Source organism: Artibeus jamaicensis, unplaced genomic scaffold (assembly GCF_021234435.1).
Source record: "Artibeus jamaicensis isolate MK-2021 breed Jamaican fruit bat unplaced genomic scaffold, CSHL_Jam_final scaffold_1283, whole genome shotgun sequence".
NCBI classification, from domain to species: domain Eukaryota; kingdom Metazoa; phylum Chordata; class Mammalia; order Chiroptera; family Phyllostomidae; genus Artibeus; species Artibeus jamaicensis.
Window position 1 is genome coordinate 11273302 of NW_026522028.1, and position 17694 is coordinate 11290995.

Below are 17694 nucleotides of genomic sequence, written 5' to 3' on the forward strand. Positions count from 1 at the left end.
ACCAGCAGTTCTTTACCATTGTTGCACCATGGTACGCTTTGAGACTCTTAAATGCTACACGCACCCTCCGCCCACCCAGAAGTGCACGTATGTCCAGACACGTAAAACGCTGCATACGACTTCAGAGGATTCAGCCCTTCCTTCTGCCCTACCTGGGTTGTGAGAAGGTCTCATATGACAAGCTAAGAGCAAGCAACACATAAAAAAATCTCTATCTTCTAAATATCTGAAAGATGCTTTCTTTTCTTTAGTGTCATTTTCTCTATTTTTTCACCTACTCTGACCAAAGCTGTTAGAAATGAGGGTGATTTCTCTACTATATATGACTTTCTCTTAGACCAGAGGTGTACAACCTCTTCCCGTGAAGGGCCAGAGTGTATGTATTTTAGGCTTTGCAGGTCATCCAGTCTCTGTGGCCACTTATCAACTCCGCCACTGTAACAGCACAAATGCAGCATGAACAAACGAGTATGGCTGTGTCTCAATAAAATCTGACTTAAAAAAACAGGCAGTGATGCCCTGGCTGGTGTAGCTCAGTGGATTGAGCGTGGGCCCGCGAACCAAACAACCGCAGTGCGATTCCCAGTCAGGGCACATGCCTGGGTTGCAGGCCAGTTCCCAGCAGGGGACGTATGAGAGGCAGCCATACATTGATGTTTCTCTCCCTCTCTCCTTCCCTTCCCCTCTAAAGATAAATAAATAAATAAATCTTTAAAAAAAGAGACAGAGAAACACCTTAAAAAAAAGGTAGTGAATAACAATTAGCCCATACCTTATAACTTGTCTACCCCTGGAAGAGAGGAACAGGTTCAACAACTCCACAAGGAAGCAAAGAGACAAACACAATTATATCCGTAACTTCTACCACCGTTAAAAATAATTTCCGGGAGGATGAAAGAATGAGAAAGGCCAAACTCTGCAACTTTTAGAAGAAAATAAGAGAGAATGTCTGTATCGCTGGAGGAGGGAAAGATTTATCAAGGAAAAAAAACAGTGTGGGGGGGGGGATCAAGTATTTAGCATTACAATAAAAAAACTTCTGTGCAATGAAAAACAAAAAAAAAAAAGTTAAAGGATAGGCCAAAGATCACAAGATAATTGCAACACAAATGACCAAGAAATGATCAGACTTTGAATATCTAAGAAATACTGAGACGCACAACCCAATGAAACAGGGCATGTATATGCAGACAGGCAACTCACACAAGAAAACTGAAGAGCTAAAACACGTGAAAAGATGCTCAACTTAACCAATACTTAGGGGAATGTAAATTAAAATCACAGTGAGATACCATTTCATAATCATGAGAATGGCAAAAAATAAAAATTCTGATAATACCAAGGGCTAACAAGAACATGGAACACGAAGTAATTATGGCCATAAATACTATATACTATACAAATACTATAGACCACATGGCCATACGTATGAATTTCGCCATTTGAAAGAAGTAGCTTTCCATGATAGATCAAAGGACTGCTCTCATCAAGGTTATACTTCTTGTGGATGTGCAAACTCCACGCCTAGTAACACACTAGACAGTCTCTTGCACACGTGCCACTCTGTCATTGCAGCAGTGCTGCTAACAGCTAAAAAGGAAAACGAGTGAAAACTTGGAAACTTAAAAATGTGGACAATGGCAGAACACAAATAAACCGAGCTACATTTATTCCCTGAAATATTATACAATAGATAACATGAATCCATCAAATCTAAAAATGTATCGACGCAGAAATACTTCAAATGTGGTATACAGAGTAGGGTTTCCCCACTTTTTGTGTGTGGCAAGCTGCAAACAAAATGTACAGCACAACCCAGAAATGGTAAAAACTTTCAGCGCACTGCATGTATAGGCACATGCATATTGTAAAAGTGAAAAACGATGAGCAGGACAAAACCGACCCCAAGAGAGCGGTCATCTCTGAGGAAGATGAGAAAGAAATGACTGCGTGTAGGGAGAAAAGGGCCTTTAGCTGTCTCCATAATATCTGATTGCATTGATTTTTTTTTTTCAAAAACTGGGTTAAGAAAAAGAGTTGGAAAAGTGAAAATTTGGGTTGTTTCCAGATAAAGATGAAAGACATCCTTAAGACTTATAAGATTCTCCATCTTCGCTCAGTCTCTTTTGCCACCAACACCAACAAAGGCTAAAGTTGTCGTGTGTGTCCCACCCGCCGCCCCTCCCCCACGCCCCGTCGTCCTTGTCCCAGGGCCCCTGATAGGTGATAGCACATAGCCAAGAGACTCCCAGGAAGGCCTGCCCAAGCTGCAATGTGTTCATGCCATGATTAGGATACATTTCTAAGCGCACAAACTTCAGCTGTACACAATGGAAAGCTAGGCAGTCCACAACTGCTTGGCAGGCAGGCTGGCAAAAGACTCATTTCAGCCTCCTGGGTGAGAAAATAAAAACGTTATAGGTTCCACACCCAGACATTAGAGTATGCGTTCACTTTAAGGCACAATCACAAATCCAGACCGTAAGTCATTTTCTCAAGGGCACAGAAATAACAGAGTGCAGAAATAAAACAATAGCAACGTCAATAAGTACTAATTATTCCATAAAGACAAATATTACCATTACACTAAGGATTATGCAATAAGTATGCTTGTAAGTATAGAGTAAGTTTACACTCCCTGAAAAAAAAAAAACCCTAACAAACTCAAAGAGGCAAAATTACATATCAAAATCGTTTGAATTCTCTTTAGATTACACTGATACTGTGACTAAAGTGGTCATTTTTGTAGCCCCGTGGCCAGAAGTGTGAATTCTGCTCTTTGATAGAAGAATTGGCTTGTTTTGATACATTAAATGATTCTTCTTACCAATGAAACTTACAATTCAAAAACCATTATTGTTTTAAGCACTAAATAGTTTAGACCATTCCAATCCTTTGGCCCAGTGTTAGCCTTTATTAACAGTTTCAAAATCAATAGTCAAAATTTTGGACACATTAAATGGCCTTCACTATTGTTCACGGAATAAAGCCCTTAATTGATTAATGATCGCAGGGTGTCTATCGCCATCTAGTGAACAATCACTTCAATTACCACACCCGTAACAACAACTGAGTCCGGTTTTGGGGTGTTTTGAAATGTGGTTCAAAATACATGTCCATTTAGTGCTACCAACTTGCCCATTATCTTTTTTGTGCCTCTCTATACATACATTGAGAACACACACAAATACAGATGCTATTTACACAGATTCACTCTTGAGTGTCTGTAAACTAAGTTTCCACATTACTTCTCTGGAAACATCGACCTCATTTTTTTTTTTAATAACTTACACGCTGTCAAGTCCCTCATACAATTTCAGCAACCATTAACTAAATCAAAAATCACAGAACAGTTTAAGTGTGAAAGATCACACCTAGGAAAAGACAATATTGATGTCCACTTGACACAACTATGTGCATTTTTATTGTAAGCCTGTTTTTAAAAGTACAATTAGTAATTACTCTGAACACTCTAGCAGCCATAATACATTTGATTACAGAAATTATTAGGTCACCAGAGCCAAAGCTGCATGATTCTGACAAAATTGAACACACACAAGCTCGACTTCAAAATAAAAAGGGAGCAGCACTTCGAGGCCTCCCCAGACTGTGTATTAATCCATATTCAAATGCAAAATTTTATAAGCTTTTCAGATTACATGCTACCTGGTTTCCTTCTCATTAATTTCCACTTGAACCTTAATCTAATTTATCCTACAAGGACTTTAAAAGGAAATAATTTACAGGCTCTTCAAGGTACACATTATTTTGTCCCTCCTTCTTAGTACAAAAAGACCAGTGTGATGATAAAGTTACGAAGGTGTTCCAAAATCTCAGCCAACTGACTCTCATTTTACACATCGCTCTGCCTACTTCTCTCATAATCAAAAGATGCTTGAAATCACGAAGGCCTGAGCATATACAGGAAACACTAGTAAACCCAAAGACAGATTATCACACAGAACATTCATTCTGCCAGTGTTAATAATTATCGCCAACATTTTAACAGCCTTTTCTATTTTAGGAAACCATCTCTGTAAGTGGCTTTGAATCTTCTAGAATAAGATTTTTAGGGAGCAACTGCATCACGATTATTTCTCATTAACCTCACATGACTTTAAAGGTCCACTTTCCGCAGTTGTTGTGTTTATAATTTGTGGGAAGGAGCAAAGGGGAAAAAAGAAAAGGGGGAAATAGAAAGCAAGAATGTAAATCACATCTAAGTTCTAGATTTGTCTGAAATTCTTTTTTTTTTTAAGTGGGGAAAGCAAGATTTTTTACAGTTTATTAAAATGTGTTATTGTTACGTTTTTTATACAACGGAAAAATAAAAACTGAGTTTAAAATCCAGCTAAATGAAAATATTGCCCACCAAGTACAATGGATTAGGAGAGTGGGGGAGATCACTGGACAAATTTGGGGCTTATCATTATCAACAGTGCCCTTTTAAGCTTGTGGATTTCTGAGCCAATGCAGAAAATGTAACAACAGAGATTTCCCAACAGCAAGAGGCACCCTCCAAGGGAGTAAATTGTCAACTATTGCCTCTCGTGAGAAACTTAAGAGTAACCTTGATCCAATCTCAATAGTCAACCCATGTATTATCACCCAGTTGGGGCATAGTGAGTGCATTTCCTAATACAAAAATAAGACGGTATTCTGTCAAAGCCACTGGATACATATACAGAAAGAAAATTTTAATAATTTTAAAATAAACTTAAGCTCAAGAAACTGAAAACATCCTTCTCTCACTTTAACTAGCCCTAAAACACATTATCTTCTCACGTAAAAAAGACCTGTGCCTTGAGATCAGTTATCAAAAAAGATGATCTTCCTGGAAAATGACACAGAATATAAAACAGAAGCATGGCCTGAAAGATGTCCTGAGATGGGGCAGGCAGACAACCCTCATGTAGCGAAAGCCTTACAGTCAGGAAGGTATGCCTTCCAATTCAAAACAGTCACTTTTTAGACCGCACCTCTTTGAGCTGATCTTTCTCATCTGCAAAATGAAAACATTATCACCTATATCAATGGATTCTTTGTGGGTTTGAATGAAATATTACATCTGAAAAACTCCTCACATGTTGCTGGTGTCCAATACATGTTGTGCCCTTCCTCCCCAGGCCCTAAGCCAAGTCTTTGAGAGAGGGACGCCAACTGAGGAACAGCGCTGAACATCCCGTTTGTTTCATGCCAGCTAGACCTGCGCTCCCCACTCTTGTAGCCATTAGCCACATGTGGCAATTCACAGTGAAATTGATTATAATTATAATTAAGTAAAAGTCAGACTCCAGTTACTCAGCTAGGTGGCACTAGCCCGATAGTACGTGCTCACTAGCCACTTGTGCCCAATACAGCTACTGTATAGGACAGTGCAGAAGTTGAAGAACATTTCCATCATCTTAAAGTTCTGTTGGCCAGCACAGCTCTAGGCTCTGAAGCAGGGTCAGCAAGCTTATTTTTCTGAGAAGGGCCAGGCAGTAAATATTTCAGGCTTGGCGGGCCATGCAAGTCTCTATCTTGACTACTCAAGTCTACTGATTTAACACAAAAGCAGCCACAGGCGACACACAAACGAATGAGTGTGGCTGTGGTCCAATAAAATTTTATTTAAAAAATTAGGTGGCAGGCTGGCCCACAGGCCGTAGTTTGCCAAACCCTGCTCCTAGAGTATTCTGAGTCCAGACTCCCAACACAAGCATTCTGCCCATAGCCACTAACTACCTTCTTAAGACTAATAGTCTTCAACCCAGTGATAGGGATCAATAGCTCATTAGAGTTAAAAGAAATTAATAATGCTTAATGTAACTGTTCTTTTACAAATTAGGAAAAACCCATTTGCTAAAGCAGATGCTTTAACAGTGCTAAAGCAGATGGAGCTAAAGCAGATGGAGCTTTCAGTGTCAAATCTATCGTTATCTGGCCCATCCTTCTAAAGCAAATAACTCAATGCATAGCCTAGAGATCTTTACAAATCTCAAAGGTAACACAGTCAAGACAGGACTCTTAATCTCTCTCTTCTAGATTTCTCCAATTTAGGAAATGGGCCCACTAGCTATAAGACAAAAATAAAGGCGTCCTCCTTGATTTCTTCCCCTCGCCCCCCCACACTCTGACGTAACACAACAGTAAAAAGAAACAGCTGTCTGATGTCACTTAGGTCTCATTCTTGTTACCTCCTAAAGAAGCCTTCCCAACCAATCTAAACTAGCCATCTTAACTAACCTACCACCTTGTTTTATTATCTGCACAGCATTTACTTCTATCATATTCCCTTAGGTATTTTTTACATTTATTGATTCACTTATTTATAGTCTGTTTTCTGAAACTGTCCTGTCCCCACCCCAAGTCCCCATCACATGCACCTCTATGCCCCCTGCCCTGATAGAATGTGAGCCTTAGGATACAGGAACCTTTTATGTTTTGTATGACACTCTACCCCCAGTGCCTACAACAATGTCTGGCACATAGTAGATACTCAATAAATACACACACACACTTACTTAATGGATGAATAAATGGATCATTATCTAAAAGCCCCTCTCTCTCAAATTTGTCCTTAAAAAATGGGGTTCTTAAAGTTGTATAACTAAGCAACACGCTGGATTCTCCCACATTATAACACATATAGTTAAAGACACTTTCATTTTTAGAGATGTGAATGTTACACCATTTACCTCCCTTCCTTTGTATGTCACCAAAGCGGCCAGTGGTTTGGCGTAAAATCTGCTGTAGGAAAATCCCAGGCAGCCGTACATACTGTTTGCCGTGAGCTTCAAAGCCTTCTGTCGAATGTCATACTGCAGGCCACACAAGGACAAAAGACAAACAATAACATTTGCAAGTGCTTAAGCATTACATTAGATGTCTTTCTTTAAAAAAAAAAGATTTTATTTATTTATCTTTAGAGGGGAAGGGAAGGAGATAGGAAGAGAAATATCAATGTGTAGATGCCTCTCGTGCGTCCCCTGCTAGGAACTGGCCTGCAACCTAGGCATGCGCCCTGACCGGGAATCGAACCGCGATACTCCGGTTCGCAGGCCCACGCTCAATCCACTGAGCTACACCAGCCAGGGGCTAGATGGCTTTCTAAATGACCAGTGAGGAGAAACACTCAATTTCCCTGGGGGAAAAAAAAAAGAACTCGGAACACACCCAACCTGTCCTCCCAGAGCCACGATTTCCCTGACTTCCTAGAAACGAGTAAACAAAATCCCCAAAGCTCCCGAAATCAGAAGACTCTTGCACAAATACAGCTTGGCAAATAGAGGCACCTTCCCTTTTGAGGCACTCTCCTGTTTCTGAATGGTTTTCTCCCCACAAATGTAAAATAGGCACTCATGCATTTGCCCACAGCAGCATGTTTAAATCATTGCCAGATAATCAAATTCTAAAAGCTGAATCTGTCACTCAAATATCTCAGTGAAGTTATACCTGAAGAACAAGGTCTGGATTTAAATCATGCTGCTTCATTAGTTGCTTGACCTGTTTTCTTCGCTCTACCAGTTTCCGGATCTCTCGAGGCAAAATGCCCATTTCTAAGCCAGGATCTGGCAGCTCAGGGATCTGTTCTTGTTCTTCATCCTGATGAACACAACAGAAATTTCAGAAAAATTACACTTTCATGAAATAAATCTCTAGAACATTTTGTGGGAGCTTTACCCCATGATCACATCTTGAAAAACTACTTTCTTGTACAGTAAAGGTCTACGATACATGGGTGGTAAAGAAAGAGCAGAGAAGGCTGCAGACCAAGCCAATACTGCCCACTATCTGCCACCCCCCCCCAGGTAATGACAAATGTTGATATCATGTAAAGGGGTGAATTTTTATATGTGCTCTCTTTTCTCTTCAACACAACTGGGGAGAAACATGTCTGGGAAAATTGTTTTTAAAATAAAAACATTAAAAGAGTGACCTCTAGGATTTAAAAAAAAAAACAGCAACTAAACAGTTTTAAGTTGTGTATACTACCAAACAAAATGCTGTAATTTTTATGGAAAATCACAGCAATTACTATAAATGTTTTAGACTAAAAAAAAGCCTAAATACTAAATTAGCAAATTTTTTAAAATATATTTTATTATGCTATTACACTTGCCCCATTTCCCTTTATACCCCTCCACCCTGCAAACCCTTTTCCACCCACCTTCCCCCACTTTAGTTCTACGATCTATGCTACTTATCCTCTGTACCTTCTCCCCCCTTCTCCTCCTCCCACTCCCCTGTTGCTAACCCTCCTTGAGATCTTCATTTCTATGTTTCCACTCCTGATCTAGCTGTCCTTTTAGTTTGCTTTTGTTTTAGGTGTGGTTGTTAATAACTGTGAGTTTGCTGCCTTTCACTGTTCATATTTTTATCTTCTTTTTCTTAGATAAGTCCCCTTAACATTTCATATAATAAGGGCTTGGTGATGATGAACTCCTTGAATTTGTTCTTATCTGAGAAGCACTTTATCTGTCCTTCCATTCTAAATGTAAACTTTGCTGGATAGCGCAATCTTGGTTGTAGGTCTTTGAATTTCATGACTTGGAATACCTCTTTCCAGCCCCTTCTTGCCTGTAAGGTCTCTTTGGAGAAATCCGCTGACAGTCTGACGGGAACTCCTTTGTAGGTGACAGTCCCCTTATCTCTTGCTGCTTCTAGGATTCTCTCCTTCATTTTAATCTTGGCTAATGTAATAATGATGTGCCTTGGTGTGTTCCTCCTTGGGTCCAACTTCTTTGGGACTCTCTGAGTTTCCTGGATTTTCTGGAAGTCTATTAACTTTGCCAGATTGGGGAAATTCTCCTTTATTATTTGTTCAAATAAGTTTTACGCTTGCTGTTCCTCTTCCCCTTCTGGTACCCCTATAATTTGGATGTTGGAGCGTTTAAAGATGTCCTGGAGGTTCCTAAGCCTCTCATTTTTTTTTAATTCGTTTCTTCATATTTTTCTGTTTGGTCATTTTTTTCTTCCCTCTGGTCCACTCCATTGATTTGAGTCCCAGTTTCCTTCCCATCACTATTGGTTCCCTGTACATTTTCCTTGATTTCACTTAGCATAGCCTTCATTTTTCATCTAATTTGCAACCAAATTCAACCAATTCTGTGAGCATCCTGATTACCAATGTTCTGAACTGTTTCTTCTGATACGTTTGCTATCACTCGTTGCTTAGCTGTATTTTTCTGGAGCTTTGATCTGTTATTCTGTTCGGACCTTCTAATTTTTTTTTCTGCCTGGTCGAGCCTGCTACGTAGTGAGGGGCGGAGTCTTACGTATTCAACAGGGCAGGGCAACGTGGGGGCAGGGCAACCCACGTTGAACGTTGCTGCGCCATGACGCTGTATGTGGGGGCGGGGTTAGAGAGAGAAAACTACCAGTTGCTCCGCTATCAGATATCAGTCCCTTCCTGCTTCCCCCAGGCGAATTGGGACCCTGATTCCTGTGTGGGTGGGTTTGTGTACATTCTGGGACTTTGTGGGTCTCTCCAATGGACTCTCCTATGAGGCTGAGAGTTTATCCTCAACCCCCGTTTGCAGTGGGTGTTTTAAGGCTTTATTTCCCCGCGCTGAGACCCTGGGTTGCGCAATCTGTCTTTCTCTGCAGTTCCGCCTGCTTTATCTGCTCAGGAATGTGTGACGCCCGGTCAGCCAGCTGCCTTGCGCATCTCACTGCGTTTGTCCGCTGCTACCCGGCACCCGAGGTCTGCCCGCTGCCACCCCACACCCGGAGTTTGCCAGCCGCCGCCTGCACGCCCAGCGTCCGCCTGTTGCTGTCTTGCATGCCCAGGGTCCACCGGAGCAAATTTCTTTTACAAATTGGGAACACAATTAAATAGATAATGACATTTCTAAATATTAACACGTAAAGGGGTGACAAAAGTAGGTCTACAGTTGCAAGTATATGAAACAAATTATTCTTGTATATTATTTATTAACTATTGTATTACTTTCCACAGAACTGTAAATCTTTTTCCCATCCCTGTATATCTTTTTCCCATCCCTGTATATATTCCTTAGCATATACGTAGTACCTTTTAATCTATATATTGCTTGGTAACCAGTAGAATAGCAACATTGTAAAAAAGCAATCAGCTGTCTCCTTGTATTAAAATTTACAGCAGGGAAAGCATTAGACCATTTTTCTCAAGCCTCCATTAGTTCTATTAACAGACTGCAAAGAAAAGCCAGACACATTTGCCCTTTCAAGGATTCAGAATTAAAAATAAACCTCATGCCTTGAAGTATGTCAAGTCAATGCCACTTGATAACTCGGCTTTTTACAAAATACCTAATTTTATAAAGATCAATACCTTCCAAGGAACAACCTTACAATAGTAGCAGGGACTCATTGTTTTCCAATATAGCAAATGATGGTAAAAAAAACCTCTTAAAAAGATCTTGGTATACATTCCAAGTTATTTACAGCAACTGTCTGTGGAGGTTAGATAAAAAGTACACTGAAAGGATTTGGAGTCAGGAAATTTATAATCCATGGCCAGCTCTACCACCACTAGCAGCATGGCACTAACTGTTCTGAAGACCAACTGACTACACAGAAAAACGAGACGGAACCTATAAACTGCTCCATGTGTAGTATTTCATAGATGAACTCTAAGGTCCCTTCCAACTCTGAAATGATTCGATCATATATCCAGAATCCAAACTGGAAAGCTCAAACAAAACAGAAGGTGGGGAGAGGGAGTGCTAGATCATGATAATTGTCACGATGCTGACACCGTTGCAGGACAGAGCCCAGAGTATATTATTAATCAAATGCAGTCCCTACCTTTTGGAGATCTCTACCTAGTACCGGCTCTGTAAAATTATCCTCTTGCCCCACAGAAAGGCCCATCCTTAGTAGCCATGTTTGTACTCCGTGAACCCACTCCTGTGGTCACAGCTGATGGGACCGGGCCGACTAGACAAGCTTAGAAGATTCTCTCTGCTGAGAGTATGGAACTGGGACTGAAAACCAGCTCCCAAGCATGTGGGTAGAACTAAAAGACGTGTAAATTCAGGAGCTAGGAATCAAACAGACATCTTCTGCCATGTGTACAAAGCTGCACAGAAAAACCATATACAAAGATAGTATGTTGCCCTGGCTGGTGTAGCTCAGTGGATTGAGCACGGGCCTGTGAAGCAAAGGGTCGCTGGTTTGAGTCCCAGTCAGGGCACATGCCTGGGTTGCAGGCCAGGTCCCCAGTAGGGGACACATGAGAGGCAACCACACATTGATGTTTCTCTCCCACTCTTTCTCCTTCCCTTCCCCTCTCTTTAAAAATAAATAAATAAAAGATAGTATGTTCATTTATATTTTTTATGGCTACAGAATCAAATCTAACCAATTTCCCTACTGAAGGTCAATTGTATAAGCTTTATACATAAATTATTAAGCACTACATAAAAGTGTTGACTGAAGGATCAGTGGTTAGATTAACATCCATGTGAAAGAATTCAAAAAGAGCCCTGGCTGGTGTGGCTCAGTGGACTCAGTGCCAGCCTGTGAACCAAAGGGTCATTGGTTCGGTTCCCAGTCAGGGCACATGCCTGGGTTGCGGGCCAGGTCCCCAGTAGGGGGCGTGCAAGAGGCAACCACACATTGATGTTTCTCTCCCTCTCTTACTCCTTCTGTTCCCCCCTTTCTAAAAGTAACTAAATAAAAAATATTTTTAAAAAAAGATTTCAAAAAGATCCTTTTAAAAAGGTTGTTCAGTGAGTAGAATCATTAAGCAATGCTTTCATGGAGACAATTTAAAAAACTGAAAATGCCAAGTGTTGAAGATGATGGGGAAGAACTCGCACACAAGGCTGGTAGGAGTGTAAAATGGCACAATTACTGAGGAAAACAATTGACAGGTTCCTTTCAAATTAAACATACACTTCCTACACAAACCGGCAAATTCACTCCCCAGATATTGACCCCCCCAAATGAAAGCACACATCCACAAAGAGATCTGCATAAGAATATTCACAGTAGCTTTATTAATAACAGACAAAAACTGAAGACAATCCAAATGCTCATCTGAAGGGAATCAAGTATGGAATATTCTTCAGCATTAGAAAGAACTACTGATAATGCAACAACATGGATGAATCTCAAAAACTTTACGTTGAACAAAAAAGCCATACACAAGAGAGTACGTACTGTATCACTCCATTTACGGGAAGTTCTGGAACAGGTAAACTGAAGCTATGGTGATGGAAGTCAGATCACTGGTTGACATATGGGAGGGAGGACTGACATACCAAAACTCATGGATGAAGCTAAGGCGGGCTTGTCGGAAAATTTATCATTGTAAATATGTGTATTACAAGAGGAGATCTGAAATCAATCATCTACAGTTCTACCTGAAGCAATTAGAAAAAGGGCAAACTAAACCAAATACAGCAGAGAAAAGAAAGAAGATTACAGCAGAAATAAGTGAAACAGAGACCTAAGAAACAATAGAGAAATGAAGGAAACCAAAACCAATAAAATTGACAAACTTTGACTATAGGGACAAAGAAAAAGAACACTCAAATTACTAAAATCAGGAATAAAAGAGGTACATGACTACTGACCTTAAAGAAATAACAGTGATCATAAAGGAATACCATAAACAATTTTATACCAATAAATTAGATAACCTACATGAAATGGAGAAATTCCTAGAAAGACACATGCAGTTGAAATGGACTCAAGGACAAAAAGAAACTTGGGTAGGGGGGGAGAGAGTAGTGGGGGCAGTGGGGGGGAAAGGGCATAACTATAGTTAAACAACAATAATAGATAAGAAAATCTGCAAAAACCTACACCAAGAGATTAAATTAGTAATCAAAAAAGAACAGTGTTATTAAGACCAGATATTTTTCACTAATGAATTCTAGTAATTATTTAATATGAATCCCTCACAAACAAGACCTTAAAAAAAGAAGAAGAGGGAAGCGGAAAGGAGCAGAAAGGGAAATGTGGAAGGAAAGAAAAAGGAAAGGAGGAAACACTTCCCAACTCATTCTGTCAGGCACGTATTATCTGAAACCAAAACCAAAGACGTAAGAAAAGACAACTACACACCAACAGCCCTTATGAATCCACACAAAAAACACCTCAGCAAAATATTAGTAAGTTGAATACAGCGACACAGAAGAAAGATCATACACCACCAAGACCAAGTGGGATTTAGCCCAGCAATGCAGGTTGGTACGATAAAAATGCTCAATAGACTAGAATAAACTAGGAACAGAAGGGAGTTTCCTCAAAGATCAGGAACAAGCCCTGGTTGTCCACTCATGCACTTCTATTTAACATCGTACTAGAGGTTATAGTTATAGCAGTTAGGCAAGGAATAGGAATATTAGGCATCCAGATAGGAAGGAAGAATTAAAAGAATCTTTATTCACAGATGACATGACTCTGTATGGAGAAAATCCTCAGGAACCCACGAAACTGCTAGAACTAATGAATGAGTTCAGCAAGGTTGCAAAATACAAGATGAACACACAAAAATCAGTTATTTTTCTATACACTGGCAATGCACAATATAAAAAAGAAATCAAAACAATAATTTTACAATGATAACAAAAAGGATGAAATATTTAGGAATAAATTTAATTTTAATAAGTGTAAGAATTGTACACCAAAAACTAGTTAACATCATTCAAAGACATTAAATAACAAAATAAATGAAAAGACTCAATTTTCATGGATGGGAAGACTTGACATTGTTATGATGATAATACTCCCCAAATTGATCTATAGATCCAATACAGTTCCTATCAAAATCCCAGCAGCTATTTCTGCATAAATTGACAAGGTGATTCTAAAATTAACAAATGTGATATACTTCCATACAATGAAATATTCAACAATAAAAAGGGATGAAATACTAACGCTTTCAAGATTTAATCCAGATAAGCCCTGGCTGGTGTAGCTCAGTGGATTGAGCACAGGCCTGTCAACCGGAGGATCATGGTTTGATTCCCAGTCAGGGCACAGGCCTGGGTTGCAGGCCGGTTCCCAGCAGGGGACGCATGAAACGCAACTATACATTGATGTTTCTCCCCCTCTCTCCTTCCCCTCTAAAGATAAATAAACAAAATCTAAAAAAAAAGATTTAACACAGATAAATCTTGAAAACTGTATGCTAAGTGAAATCAGCCACACACAAAAGATCACATGTGATTCCATTTATAGGAAATGTCCAAAATATACAAATCCACAGAGGCGGAAAGGGTGCTGGTTGCTTGGACCTGGGAGGGGTGAAGGGAGTGAGGGAAGTCACCGGTAAAAGGTAGGGGGTCTCTTTGGGGAGTAATGAAAATGTCCTCTTATAAACCGTGGTGAAGGTTACAAAGTGTGAATACACAACAGCCATTAAATTGTACACTTCAAATGTGTGAATTGTGTGGTATGTCAACTACATCTCAATAAAACTGTTAAATAAAAAAAGGCACAAAGTTCCCATACTCTGAGGTTCCTTCTACCTAACCACCACCACCCCCCCCCCCACTTTTCTGACCACTAAGAAAGGACACAATGTACCTTTTTGGAGAGAAAACTAAATGCTAACCCCTTTGGTTCTCTTCCTTAAGGTACTACTTTTACTCTTGGTTTCAGGAGCCCCCAGTTGAACACCAACCTCTGTAACCCTCTGTGTCTCGGAAGCAAGTCTTTGCACTGTTGTAAAACAAATGTTGAATTCTTGAATGATGGAAGGATATAAACTGTTGAAGTCCAGAAGCAAAATGAACTTATCATAAAAACCTGTAATAAAAAAGCCACATTATAAAAAAGTCTTTAAAAAAAAGATTCAACCAAAAATATTATTACAGTAGAAGCACTAAATGCAGAAGTATATTAGAAAGAACATACTATCCGAAGCCCTGAGGTAGATGAAAGGTAAAAAGGAGTCAGCCTTACCACTTTACAAAAATGACGTGAACCAGAGTGAAAACTCAGGTCACAAAAAGAGAGCCTCTCTTGCCTTGAAACCAGCCTGCAACTGGGCTCCTTCCCCAGAAGTTCCCAAAGGACACCATTAGGACAGGCAAACAGCTTCCCGTATCTATTACTATAGACACATTTATTTTTTGAAAAAATGGAGTTAAATTCTCCTTTAAGCAAGCATTCCCTCCCATCTCTGCTCCAAAAATATTTAGCAAGCTCTACCAATGACTGACTGGTTATCTCTACCTTTTTTTTTTACAATCAAACTTTCAACGAATAAAATGAGCAGTCCACTTACCTGTGTACAAACTGCTAAAAATCAGATAAGAGATGCATGTCAGTAGTGGAACGATCCACCCTTTTTACTTGCAAAGGGTGAACAGAAAGCTACTATACTCCTCTAGGACATTTACAAAGAGTTTTCTTCACCTTTAGAAGAAACCGAATAAAAGTAAATGTCCACTAGTAAGACAACAATTATAACAACAAATATATTAAAAGCTTACTCTGTGCTGGGCACTATACTAAACAATCACTTTTCGTCTTTAAAGCTCTGTGGTAGATACTATTCTTAGATCCATTCTACAGAAGAGGAAACTAAGGCTTAGAGAGGTTAAACGGGAAGCCCACGTTTCTATAGCCAGAATTCAAACCCAGATCTGCGTAACACCAAAGGACAGCTGGACTACTGATGTGTTTCATTACAACTGATTAATTTAAAATGTCTCCTACTCAGAGTTGAAGTTACTTGATAAAATTCACATTAATTCCTGCAAGACAATGTGAATCTGCTTAATACCACTCAAAAAATGATTAAGATACTAAAAAAAAAAAAAAAAAGATTTTCTACTCCATGTACCACAAAACATCTTCTTTGCTATTCATAACAGAAAGTTATTGTCCTATTATAAAAGATGTTCAGTTTGGTGGTGACTGTCTAAACTTTTTGATTTTGCCATCCAATATAGTGTTATTTGAGATCTAATTGCTAACCTATTAAAGTCATGTCTTCCAGTTTCTGAAGCCTAGCTTCGCATGAAGAAATTCCTATCACCAGGGCAAGCCAGTTCAGTGCCCAACCTTACCAACTTTAGGATCCAATACCAAGCCTCCAGCATAAGCTGCTTTTTTACGTCCTTTCTTGTATTTATTGGCATCTCCATCGATGTCTTCATCTTCATCGCCCTAATATCAAATGCAAAGATAACTTCACCAGCCATCAACTAATCATCTAATTAATAAGTTTTATGATTCCCCTCCCTTTTCCAAATGCAGTATACAGTTTAACGAACATTCTTTACTTTTAGTTAATGGTCCTACCTGTGGGGAAAGACTGTTGTTATAATTTGTCATGAAGCCAAATGAATGCCAAGCATGGCAGTTACCAAAACAAATACTGTATCACAGAGCTAACAAATATGCAAATTTTACTTTCAAATATTTCTGAATTCATAGAAACTCACTTTTTAAAATGAATGGATACTAGAAATACAACTCTCCATATTGTGTAAAAATTGAGATTGTAGAAGAGTCCCCTTAAAGTCACTAATAGTCATGATGTAAAAATACAAAATAGCCCTGGCTGGTGTAGCTCAGTGGATTGAGCGCGAGCCTGCGAGCTAAGGAATTCTGGTTCGATTCCTCATCAGGGCACAGGCCTGGATTGCAGGCCAGTTCCTAGTGGGGGACCCATGAGAGGCAACCATACATTGATATTTCTCTCCCTCTCTGCTTCCCTTACTCTCTACAGATAAATAAATAAAATCTTAAAAAAAAAAACAAAAAAATACAAAATAATTTTATATAGATATTAACATTATTCTCATTATTAAGATGGACACCTTAAAATAAGTAGGTCCAGCCCTGGCCAATGTGACTCAGTTCACTAGAGCGACGTCCCTGTAGACCGGAAGGCTGTAGGTTCCATCCCTGATTGGGGCACATAGGAGAAGGCAATCACTGCTTCTCACATCAGTGTCTCTCTCTCTCTTTGCTCGCTTGCTCCATCTCCCCCCACCCTCCTTCCTCCCTCCCTCTCTCTCTCTCTCTCTCTCTCTCTCTCAAAGCAATGAATATATGTCCTTGAGTGAGGATAAAATAAATAAATCAGTATGTCCTTACTGAAAATTTATTCCCAAGTAGTTCATCATCAACATTCAATGCCACAGTGGAAGTCGAATTTCTCAAGGCAATTCTCCCTATACCAATTACAAGAACCTGGATCATTTTAACGTTCAGTTCCCATTCTGAAACAACTGCCATCAGCACCAATGGAACAGCAGCTAAGTTTTCACTGCATTGTGATGGAGGCCACTGTAGAAACCCAACTGTGGTGACCTTAATCCTACTACTATGTAAAAATGCAACGATGCAACATAAAAATAAAGGCTCATGGGTTTAAGGAAATAAAAGATGTAACTGGCATGTAACTTTGGGTAGGGCTAAGGTGGCAAAACACTTTCCATGTATGGTTACCCATCAGAGAGGTCTAATGCCTCCCTCAAAGAATTTCCTATTTCATGATTTTTTAAAAGATTGTATTTCTTTTTAGAGAGAGGGGAAGGGAAGGAGAAAGACAGGGAGAGACACATCAGTGTGTGGTTGCCTCTCACATGCTCCCCACTGGGGACCCAGCTGCAACCCAAGCAAGTGCCCTGACTGGGAATCGAACCAGCAACCCCTTGGTTCACAGGCCAGCGCTCAATCCACTGAGCCGTACCAGCCAGGGTCCTATTTCATAATTTTTATGTGTACAGAGAAAAAGTAGAGAAGGAAATGACC

General features: G+C 39.7%; 1 protein-coding gene and 1 non-coding gene across 4 annotated transcripts in view; both read right to left on the minus strand.

Moving 5' to 3' along the window:
• The window catches only part of POLA1 (DNA polymerase alpha 1, catalytic subunit), a 303248-nt gene that overhangs the window by 240718 nt on the left and 44836 nt on the right, over positions 1-17694 (minus strand). For all 3 annotated transcript variants that reach the window (XM_037142925.2, XM_053655776.1, XM_037142924.2), the window contains 4 exons: positions 15999-16098; positions 14606-14730; positions 7438-7587; positions 6681-6803 (listed from right to left, as the gene is read on the minus strand). In XM_037142925.2, coding sequence (XP_036998820.2) covers positions 6681-6803; positions 7438-7587; positions 14606-14730; positions 15999-16098 — 498 coding nt within the window. The remainder of the gene's footprint in view (positions 1-6680; positions 6804-7437; positions 7588-14605; positions 14731-15998; positions 16099-17694) is intronic.
• LOC119047524 (small Cajal body-specific RNA 24) lies at positions 15246-15375 on the minus strand. Its single transcript, XR_005082158.2, has one exon. It is a non-coding gene; the product is annotated as a small Cajal body-specific RNA 24 (non-coding RNA).